We start from the raw sequence: 11418 nt of genomic DNA on the forward strand, positions 1-11418 counted from the left end.
GATAAAAGTCGTACATGTTTAATTGAAACTTACCATCGTGGCTGACGTTAGTAGATATGTTATCTGCGTTGTTATTACCTGAAAAACATATGTACAAGAGACATTGATTGAGATTCTTTTTATCATGTTATTATCGTATTGTAAAAATGAAAAAAGTTTATGAAAGCATGGGGAACTGATGATAAGAGAATCTTATATATAACATTTTTTTTGCTTATAATTTATGTTCTGATAATTGCGTGATCTTAATAAATATGATAAACAGAATTTTCCTCGATATTTTTAGAAAAGGCAGAGACTCGTTTTAAATACCTTTTGAATCTCTTGAATTATATCTTTTGAAGGATAGTTTTCAGTTTCTAATGTTTTATTTATGATTGCAAAAGCAAGAGGAGTATAAAGCGAAATAGTCTATACAATCGACTGTGTCGTTGTTATGAATACATTTGAGTACTCATTTATGTAACATATTTATTTAAATAATGTCCTTGTTTATAATTTTGACCACAACATAAAAATACATTAATGCAGTTTGACATCGACATAAATTATATGCATATTGAAAATGTCTTTATTAATGCGGTTTGACCGCATCAATATGAAAAATATGAGGAAATCTTTATGTTGCGTAATACGTTCTACTCTTGGCGCCGCCAATTTCTGTTTGTTTCTCTCTGACACTTGTGACAATCAAATTACACCTAGAGGCGTAACATCATTTATACGCGCATCGCCACAATTCAATCATACTCGACAAGATTATATTATGCATGTGTTATATTATGCATGTAGCGTCACACAAAAGAACGTTAACTTTTGCTACTTCCTGGTTCACGAACTCGGACCAACTGAACTATCACGCACTTGTGTGGTTTTAGATAAGCGCGGCTTATTTTATTACTTTTATCATTAAATTAAAACAAGAAAAGCCGCGTAAAGATTAAATAGATGCGATTAAGGAGTTCATTCAGAGTTTTCAGGATAGAACTTTTCTCTATATTTTTTTCCACGTGGTATTTTTCGAGCAATAGTATCCTGAGAATATCAAATTACGGTTGCTTGCCTATACATATGATAAACGTTAGGTCGAGGCAAGAAGAAAGAACCTCTCTCAAGTTTCTCTCGCTCAAAATTCTAAGAATCGCACACCAAAAACCACAAAATAATCGGTTAAAATTTCTGTAGCATATTTAAACTTACCGAAAATCTACTGAATTTTTTAAGAAAAATCAGAATTATAAATGTCCTTTTTATATTAATAAAAAGTAAAAAAAGTTTTTTCGTAAATCATAGATATTGCTATTAGAAAGTGAAAATCGAATCATAAATACATTTCATGATCTTTTATTTATTATTTTCATTTTTTCAATTATTATACTTTTATATATATATATATATCTTTTCATTATTTTAATAATTAAAATATGCAAGGTTATCAATAATATAATTAGATAATAAACTCTATAATATAAAAGAAATATGCAGATAATTCATAGTAAATGTAAATTTTTTTATTTCAACATATGTTCAAGTGTTAAACTGATGACGTATTTCTAAAATTACATATATTTCAGCGAGATGCTTGCTAGTTGTATTTTAAATTCGATCAGCAATAATAGCATTAATGATGCACGAGTGTTGATTGTAATTTGCAATAGCAATGTTCCAATTGTCAGATAAAATCGAACAGGTTAAAGAATAAAAATAACGAATGAACAATACATGTCGTTATTATATTGATACACATCGTTATATTGATCAATATTAATCATCGCATTATCTCGCCAAATATTCTATTTTAAAAATCCTAACAAAATAAAAAAAAAAAACAAAAACAAACAAATTGACTTCGTCCACGGAAATCAGAAATATAATAATTGACATGCAAATCAAATCAATCTTTGCTTTGATTATTTTGATTATTTTGAGATCGAGCGCACACGTCCATTATTTATGCATGATTACTAAATATTTACTATAATTGATATATATATTACAATTGACGATGACACATTCTCACTGATTATTAATTGATACTTGTCCGTTATACATTGGCGATTAATATCCTGTTACCTAAGATAGCTCTTAATCTGGCGAGAGATAATCAAATGTGAAATAATTGTAGATCGATGTTACGGAGAAATCAATGAATTCTTGGTCTCCCGCGATATAAGCAAAATAGAAAGCTTCAAGTTGTAGGACAAGCATCCTTGATCTGATTATACGCTCTGTCGTAGAGATCGATGAGATATCGGGCACCGACTGTTTGTAATTATATTGAAATGATATCGATAGACATTTCGTCATTTTGGAGTGGTCTTATGAAATAAACGAATTATGAATATAATCAAATAATTGACTAAGTCGCCATAATAAATTTGATCAATTAACGTGTGTCAGTAATTGATTCTTTTAATCCTCGTGCTAATTAAGGTCGATCATTAAACCCTAGCTTAATTTCCTATTAATTATAATTAATGTCGCGCCTAATGCGATCAAAACTGATCTTATCTCTTTTGCAGAAAGTATCTAAAAAATAACAATCAAGATATTATTAATTTTAAACGCGAACGTAAATCAAGTACATATACATATTAATCAATTTGACTGAATTAATTTTCGACTAATTCTTGATTACGAAATAATAATCAGATTATTACGAGTTTTTGTTGAACGTCGACTGGTTATCATTTATCATTTCGTCAATTCAGTTTGCCTTATCTAATTCTCTTGACTAGTTATTGACCAGAAAATAATATTGTGAGTTTTGGCTGGGTATAATCTGGTTAAAAATTTAGTTAAAAAATCATTTAGTTAAAAAAATATTGTTTAGATAAAATTTTATTTAGATCGTTAAGTACTAATCGCAATACATTAATAATTTTATTTGTTAATAGCCAACATGCGCGCGTTGCCTTAAAAAAACTCATTTTCTAGATAAAAAAGTAGCCAAAAATTAAAAAGAAATAAATTTTTAATAACTAGTGTTGCGTTAAAAGAACATTATCTGAACAAAGAATAATAAATTTTTATTTTTAACACAGCGCCAGCTATTAAAAAATTATTTGTTTTTTTACATAACCGACGCTGTTATTAAAGCTGACGCTAATTGATCAGTTCGTCCGTTTGGCCTGATTAGTTTCTGGTCATTCTTTTTCCAACAGGAAATGTTTTTTTTTTTTTTTTAATATAGTGTCAGATATTAAAAAATAAAATTATTGTGCTGATTATAAGCCAGTCGTCGAATAGAATTTTATCTCAGAATTTTTTACTCAGCGTGCGTTAAACATTTACTGTCCAATAAATCCAAACTAGTATAAATTGGCTAGTTTTTAATTTGTATTCAATTTTCCCCTCGAACTATCTTTTTCTATTCAAAGATTAATCTGTTTTTGCCAAGTCTTGGGAAAGAAAATTAATTTTAGCGAATAGAGAAGATTTTTTCGAGTTACCAGCGAGAATTGTTTACGTATGCTCATCGTTCGGTCGCGAGGAATATGACGCCGTTATACAAAACTACAAAAAATCTAAGGTCACGTTTCTCGCATGGTGTCCGCATGCTTAACACGTGAGCGCCACGTCATACAATATTAATTATTTTTCATTAAAATTTATATACATATCAAATATATTTGATATAATTGCTGCATAAAAACGATTTTTTTCTGAGCGCATTAAACATAATCCATAAAGGATATGTAAAAACGGATAGCGCACGCGACTAACTAAAATAAAGAGCCGGTTCATAATTCAGCAGAAAACTCAATTTACAAATAGTCCGTTCACTGAACGCAGTTGACGTGGCAACTATCTGTCTATCTTATCACAAGCACCCGTTTCGAGTATGCCTTTCGATTTTACTGTGGCGAATCGACAATAAGCGCAAATTATGAGGCTTGCTATCTGCCAGCGAAACGGCAGAGTGGTACAATAAGTTAGTATCGAAATTATATTTAATTTAGTTAATCGATAATTGCCCAGATATGAAGATGCTGACAAGTAACAACACTCAATGAGCAGGACAATATTTTGAAAAATTAAACAAAAAAAAAAAATTTTTTTAAAATATTGTCTGCTCATTGCGTTTCTTATAATGGATTAGTGATAACGAAAGACTAAATTATTATACTTATCAATGACCAGTTTGCACTTGTATCCTTTACGTACGTAAATTTAAAATAATGGATGGCTTTTTTACGTGCATATTTTAATTTCATCTTAGGATACAGGATGATAAGATCGAGAAAAGTTTATAATATAAGAAGATCTAGGCGACATGATATATACCTAAGAATATACCAGACACCTGGGGGATCGCTAAATATATCCAACGGTTCCTCGAAGATGCCGAGGCAATTTTCATGACATTTCCAAGATGCTTAAATGCCATACATTCGAAAAGTACACGTGAAAAATCCAATGCGACGAAAGTATCTATCTCTCTGCGAAAACGATATCAAGTTCTGAAATTGCGAAATATTGCAGTCGACTTAGCAGTTTTTTTTTTAACATACTTTTAAATCGGTAGAGGACATTGAGAATAGTTCGTCGCCGGTATAGTATTTCACATGTCGAAGAATGTGTTAACGCATTACTTAACAACTGCAAGATATCAGGAGGAATCTAAACAGTCCGGTAGAGTTTACGTTTCAATTAAGAAGGAAGGTAAATGCGAGTGGTCTTCGTGTATTTCCATGTGACAATTGCTGAAAAACGTATTGTGCATAACTGTATACGCAGCTGTACGCTGCATACAACTGTCTTTTTCCTCTCCATAATGCGCGTTCGATTCATCGAGCTCACACCTGTGCCTCCTTATTATATACCGCAGTGATAACGTTGCGGAAAAAACTGCGGCTCATCCGAAATATCGGCGAGCAGTTACATCATGCGAATGTGTGCGCGATAAAAACACGCCGTGGCCATACAAGTCGCGCCTACACGTGGTCGCTTCGATGAATGATTATTCCGAAACTATCATATGATTTCATATGATTTATTTTAAATTTGGCGATCGGAAAGCGTTCAAGATACAACTGATTTGAATGACTTTTAATCAATTATGATGTAACGTATTATATAACAATAACGTGTTATATGACAATGATATTAATGATAATGATAATTATATGTAACGTATTGTTGAAAAAATGATGAGTCTAATCTAATGACATCATGTAAAATCGTAAAACTTGCTGTCTACGAAACTGCCAAGGATAAGAGAATGGAAGGATAGCGGGAAAAGTGGGAAACGTATTTTCTTATCGGAAAGAAAAATAAATTTTAGGAAATTTTAGGAAATCTCTCAATTTCTGTTCAAGCAATTATTAATTTTCGCGACTTTTCTACTTGTTTCGATTACATTTATAATTCCTTCGCGCCTCGAATCACGCAATCAATTCTATTTTCTTTTCCGTGACTCGTCTTTTTGCGATCCTAACATCTTGCCACTTGAATTTCCCATTCTTCTTGTCGGCTTCTCGTGCGCGTGACTGATGGTACCGAAATATCCATGAGGACGCGGGAAAATCCGTGAGAAACGAGCTCTCACGATCCGGTTAGCCACGAGGGCCAGGTTAACAATCGATCAGGAGTACTACTCACTTTGTCGAGTCACCGCTCGTTTCGTGCTATGTCCCCCTCTATGTGCCGCGTGCGCTCAAGGATTTCAAAGATCGTCGTTCCAGTTGATTACCTCATTCCCAGATGTTCAGGTTTTATCCGACGATGAGCGCGAATTTCGGAGCACGCCGCTGTCAGGCACGAACGCCCGAACCACTCAAAGGATCGCCGCCGACTGCCGTTGCCGTCTTCGACACCGCGCCTTTACCGCCGTTGCCGCCGTCCCCGGAGTCCCCGTCGCAACCCCGCGGGTATTCCGATATTTTGCGGTAGAGGTCGTCGCTCGAGTCGCGGCCACTTCCCGCCGATCGTCCCTTCTTTCCAAAGCCATCGCGCGGACGACGATAAAATTCCGGACAAATGTCGACAATACTGTAGAAATGTCAGAATTTCTAGATTACCACCCGAGAGTGAGTTCGCCCGAGATTATCGCGAAAAATCGACGAGTATCTCTCGCGCGCGTTATCGCGTTCTATTTTTAGAATTTTTTTCTTTTTTTTTATAAACTTCTCGCACTTTGCTATCGACGTTCGGAAGGAATAAAAGTCTCGCTGTATATATTCCGAGCGAGAAAAAAAAAAACTTTTCTTGAAAAATTGAATCGAACTGCAGGAGGTGAACTTTCGACGCCGACGCTCACCTAAATCCGTATGATCGCGTGACCCGGCTAAAGCGAGAAGGAGCCAGAAATGGTGGCCGCGTGTCACACACCGACCGCGCGTCTAACAATAAGCCTGGCCTACAGCGCGGTAAGACGCGGTGTGCATGATGAAATTCGGCGAGCCGATGTCACGACTAACGCAGCTACGTCGTTCACGCGTGCCATGCGTTATTCATTAATCGCGTGCGCACAGCGACGACGATACGAGCACGTGGGAGCACGCGATTCCCACTGTCGCGCCTCGCGTGAGGTATAATCAATGTGTTGTATTACATTATACAGAGGCGCCTATCGAGGAGCTTGTATTTCGAGAGCTTCGTTAGATATTAATTTTTTATTTTCTAACAATGATTCTCGAGTTTGTACTCGATATTGATATTATTTTTTAATCGAAAAGTTTTTTTATTCGATAAAGAGAATACTTCCTTCTTAATGAACCTAAACTCCTTCGCGTGGGGCCACAAAATGTTCTCGTTGTAGTTTCGAGGTCAAGGGATAAATGTCTTGGCTGACTATGCACTTCTACTGAATTTAATAGTCGTCTGGAGTATTAATTGGTCCTCATTTAGCGGAGCGATGGCGGGATCGCAATTTCATTCAATCGAACGAACATTTGATCGCATAAATAATCGGCGTGGACGAGGGTCGCGTAAAAGACGAGAGACCGCCGTTTGTGCGTGCCTAACGATCGCATGATGACAGCCAAATACTTTATAAACCGTTTCGCAGTTTCGCGTGAAAATGCCAACTATCTGAAATTAAATATCCGGAACATTTTACGACGATAAAGAGCGACCACATGATACTATTTTCGCTGCCGCGTCTAAAAGGCCGTGTACAAGTTGCAGTATCACTTTATTGCGCGCATTTCACATTTTCAATGAAAAAAGAAAACGCTCTTATCGCTTAATGAATAGGAAAATAACTTGTTATCGAAATATCCGAAAGTTTGGAAATCGTATAATTTGAGAAAATCTATAAGACATTGAGAATGCGAGGATTTTATTTTTGCAAAAGGCATTCGTAAACATTAACGCTAGAATTATTTCGATTTTATTAGATTCTTTTTAAATATTTTTTTTTTATGGAGCTAAAAAATTTCTTTTCAAGCTTAATCATTTTCACGAACGAGAGGAATATCGATACTATTCTAGACAAAATATTTCATGATGCTATTGATTATCTCATCAATAACTCGAGGTCTAAGAATGCAAGCGCGAATATTTAATATCTCTACTTTTAATTCTACTAACGCGTTGCATCATCTTAAGGTCATACGCTGTTCCGTTCTACACATTGCACTATTTTATACCTGTGCAATAATAAATTATTAAGAATGATATATATACATATAGCTCAACTTATTACGCTATTTCTCTCTTTCATTCTTTTATCGATTTGACTTGAACGAATAGACTTGAAACTTGAACTTTGACAGATAAAACAGTAACATTGCGCACGATGTATATGTGATTAGGCGAAGCCGTCTCAGCGATAACCTCTCGATAATGAATTTTTAAATCTCCTTCACGTGTTAAAAATATCTCTAAAGTAAAGATTTCCGTACTTGCACGGCGTCATCTGATTTCTTTCAGATTGATTAATTAACTTAATTAACATAAAATTCATCGTGTCTGTTATGGTCAATCAATAATCTATCCCGTGCGGCAAGAATAAACTCCGATAATGTAGAATCATAGAATCATCTAGCGGGAAAAGATTTCATCGCAATCATGTCATCAGCTAATTTGCCGTTGTACGGCAGCCATGAAGAAGATCTTTCGGAAGTGTGCAGGGAACACTACCTGTTCTTGTTGGAGCTGTTCGTGAAGCAGGCGTCAGGCGAACGCCTGGCCAAATTGAATCAGATGTTCTTCGTGCCGACGAGCATTCATTTTGGATTTTTCGACTTTGTAGACGAGGATGATCTGACCGTAACTCCGGTGGATCTTTTCTTTCAACCGCAGGCGGGCGTCGCTAACGACATCGAGATCTTCAACGCCGGAAAGTCGGTGCTGTTCGCCATCGACCATGAGACGGTTACAGATCGCACCGCAAAAATGATTCTAAAGATCACCGCGAAGAAAAAGATGCCCGACAACATCAAGCCGGACATCCTGGTGGGCGTGGGCGAGCTAGATTTATCCGGTCAGTACGCAGCTCTGAGACTAGAGATGCTGCAGTGCTGGAGAAAGGGCGTCACGACGTCCAAAGTGTTTGACGGTCAAATATCGTTGATTCACAATGAGAACTTATCGAGCAATCTGGACATCTTCGTGAGAATATCCAGCTTCGGACAGACGATCGTCACGGAATTCGATGGGCCGATCGCGCAGGATTCCTCGATGTTTATATTTGGCTCTGGAGAGGTCGATCAAGTTTTATCGTACAAATGTCGCAAAATGGATTCTCGCACGATTGAACTCCTCGAGGATTCCTGCGAGGCTCTTCCGACAACTTGTCCCATTTGCGAACCGGAAAGGTCCTTGTATCCTTGTATGCCGTGTGGAAAATTAGCAGCTGTCGAAGAGAGGGACAAAGGAGACATCGGGATAGCGAGAAGAAAGATTACGGTATGTTTTTTAAAAAAAAGTTGTAACTTTTTGATCAATCATCTAAGAATCTTGGATTTCATTTTCAGTCGTCAAGAAGCCTCGTTTCACCTAATCGGAACTGTGGTCTGACTCAACCTTGCGGCAAGCCAGTGGTTCTCAAGGTATCCGGTCTCTTTGACCACGGCAACCCCGGTGGGAACAAACCTACAGTGACAGTTGCTTCGAATCCAGGCGAATCCGATCCTGATCATGACATTTTTGTCCTAAGAATCGGCAAGAAAGGCCTCGTTGGCGTCGGCGAGAAGTCTGATATACAGTTGGAGATGAAAACCCCGAAAGGATCGGAAAGAAGGCCCCCGATCAGGTACGAGACTAGAGATATGCAGACGGAGAGAGCCGAAGAAGAGGTACCGAAAGAGGTGAAAAAAAAGAAGAAGAAGAATAGAAAGTGAATGCGCCTCAAGATCGAAAATCAATTCTGAATTTATTTCGCGGTGATATTTTTCTTATTGTCGCTTTTGGTCACACACCTTTCTGATGTAACATTGTATTTGTCACATAAATATAAATTTAAGTTTACTTGCATTTTTAAATTCTTGTACTATAAATTTCGCATGATTAAATAAATAAAATAAATAACACAAAATAAATTACTCGTAATATCTTTTTAAAGTTTGAAATAGTTAAGTTTGTCAAAAGTAGATTATGGCAAATGTTTGCTATCAAATGTTGTCAGCAAAAAGGCCATAAAATGGGTTTTGAAATTATTATTATATTCAATCAAATTGGTACCAAAAATCGAGCAGAACCTGTTCATTAAAAGATGAACATTTTATAGTTGAGTGATTCGTGAAAGAAATTGAATGATACAAAGTAGTGAGAATTTTTACTATCTAAATCATATTACATTATATAATATATATATATATATATATATATATATATATATATATATGTAATGCATGTTGATAGCGATAAATGAATCATCCTATATAATATGATATCGTTTCAATCGATAAGTTTGTATATACATAATTGTCGATGTGAAGATTTTTTTTTTATTATTTATAACAACCTAAATTGATTAAAGTAATATAAGCAAGAATAATATAAAATAATATAAAATAATATAAAATAAAATAATATAAAATAAAAATATAGACTGTGATCTATGAGAAAAATTGTTATTTCAGTATTTTCAAATAAAAAGGATTGATAAAATTGATAAGACATTTACAATTAACCTAAATATTTTTTAAAACTACATACAAATATATAAAATGGAAAACAAAATGAAAGGGGAACAGCTATTTTTGATGGAGTTTTTAGTAGAAAAAGTCAATATTCCGGCAATACGGGCAATACACGAAGAGATTTTGCCGGCTAAAACATGCATCTCGTTTCAAGTATAAAAAAAATTGGTGTTTAAATCTCTCGATTCCCATTTAATTAACTTGTTGATATTACTGTAACAATTATCGCACATAGATATTGAATCTGCCTCCTCTCAATATTTATCAAGAATCACCAATGAAAGCTTGCGCCTGTACCGAAGATGGACCGCAAGTCTTCAATAAGGGCAAATCCTGCCTATTCGCTCTTGCAAACGCTGTCTTACAGAAACCATTATACAGTTTTCCCATAACAATGTCCGTTTATAAGGAACTGCCGCCAGGAGTCTTGCCGGACGTGATGTTAATCGGTTCTTTTACTTTTTATTCTTACTCTTATTTTTTTCTTCAACATTGTTGTTAGATATTTTTAATCCTGTAATCATATCATACTACTTTTACCCGAGTATTATAGAGATATTTTCTTTGACATATAGGCACTCATCAGATTCAAGCTCACGATCTTATAAACTCGATATTGAACCAACAGCTCTACCAGATCGGTAGCGTTTGCAAAACGCTCAAGAATACTTTTAAGATTACCACGGCGACAGGACAATGCGTGGGCAAGGTCACGGTTTTCATCCGCGTCTCGTGCTTTGGCAGGAAGATTGTCACGCAATTTCAAATTCCCCACAATAGAAAACCTTACCTCTTTAAGAGCGTCGACGACGGTCCTGTATTTCAGTGCAAGAGGATCACTTCCGCTTCGGACAGAGAACGGATGAAGTGTCCGTGTCCTCCGAAAAAGATCGGTGACGGCAGTGGAGAGGCTGCGAAATCCTGTTGTCCCGATGAACGTTGGCGAAAGGAACGGACGAAGGATATCGAGAGGATGAAGTGTTCACCGTGTTGTACGCGACAAGTACGAGACAGGAGCAAGGAGACTGTTGTCAGGAAGTGTGGCTGCATCGTCAAGGAAGAACGGACATGTAGCTTTAAAAATTTTTGAAATGAATAGGAATTGTTGGTGGAATATTTTTTTTTTTTTCAAACATCAACAGGCTAAAGACATACTCGAGCGAATGACTGAATCGATCCTGTGACTATCGTCTCGATTCTCAACCAGCATCCGCGCGCGCTCCTGCGTATTTTAGATCTTCGTTTATTCCTGTCCGGCGTCGCGGGGGAAGCGTCGTGATGGCGTGATGCCAGGGGGATGCGACCACGGGAGGAAGGGAGGCCCGGG

The 11418-nt window shown here is 36.2% G+C and overlaps 3 protein-coding genes across 5 annotated transcripts in view; 2 read left to right on the forward strand and 1 right to left on the reverse strand.

Annotated features, from left to right (window-relative positions):
• The window catches only part of LOC126854371 (proton-coupled amino acid transporter-like protein pathetic), a 54811-nt gene that overhangs the window by 3749 nt on the left and 39644 nt on the right, over positions 1 to 11418 (reverse strand). The window contains exons 1-2 of one of the 3 annotated variants that reach the window (XM_050600999.1): positions 5605 to 5827; positions 34 to 78 (exon numbers count right to left, since the gene is read on the reverse strand). In XM_050600999.1, coding sequence (XP_050456956.1) covers positions 34 to 36 — 3 coding nt within the window. In that variant the 5' untranslated portion in view covers positions 37 to 78; positions 5605 to 5827. Of the gene's footprint in view, positions 1 to 33; positions 79 to 5604; positions 5828 to 11418 lie in introns of those variants that run through there. The other 2 variants (XM_050601000.1, XM_050601001.1) reach the window with 2 other exon arrangements.
• Positions 7579 to 9675, forward strand: LOC126854374 (uncharacterized). Its single transcript, XM_050601006.1, has 2 exons — positions 7579 to 8856; positions 8925 to 9675. The coding sequence occupies exons 1-2, from the start codon at positions 8017 to 8019 to the stop codon at positions 9288 to 9290; spliced, it is 1206 nt and encodes a 401-aa protein (XP_050456963.1). The 5' UTR covers positions 7579 to 8016; the 3' UTR covers positions 9291 to 9675.
• Positions 10131 to 11258, forward strand: LOC126854382 (microtubule-associated protein 10-like). The gene is made up of 3 exons (XM_050601026.1): positions 10131 to 10244; positions 10327 to 10540; positions 10667 to 11258. Exons 1-3 carry the CDS (start codon positions 10131 to 10133, stop codon positions 11179 to 11181), a joined length of 843 nt encoding a protein of 280 aa, XP_050456983.1. The 3' UTR covers positions 11182 to 11258.

This window comes from Cataglyphis hispanica, chromosome 14 (assembly GCF_021464435.1).
Source record: "Cataglyphis hispanica isolate Lineage 1 chromosome 14, ULB_Chis1_1.0, whole genome shotgun sequence".
In the NCBI taxonomy this organism is placed as follows: domain Eukaryota; kingdom Metazoa; phylum Arthropoda; class Insecta; order Hymenoptera; family Formicidae; genus Cataglyphis; species Cataglyphis hispanica.

Excerpts from the sequence above, each read along its gene's own strand:
- LOC126854374 (XM_050601006.1), top strand. The coding sequence starts at position 8,017 with ATGTCATCAGCTAATTTGCCGTTGTACGGCAGCCATGAAGAAGATCTT. Across the intron at positions 8,857-8,924 it reads TAGCGAGAAGAAAGATTACG|TCGTCAAGAAGCCTCGTTTC; the intron begins GTATGTTTTTTA and ends TTTCATTTTCAG.
- LOC126854382 (XM_050601026.1), top strand. The coding sequence starts at position 10,131 with ATGAAAGGGGAACAGCTATTTTTGATGGAGTTTTTAGTAGAAAAAGTC. Across the intron at positions 10,245-10,326 it reads AAACATGCATCTCGTTTCAA|ATATTGAATCTGCCTCCTCT; the intron begins GTATAAAAAAAA and ends TATCGCACATAG. Across the intron at positions 10,541-10,666 it reads GCCGGACGTGATGTTAATCG|GCACTCATCAGATTCAAGCT; the intron begins GTTCTTTTACTT and ends TTTGACATATAG.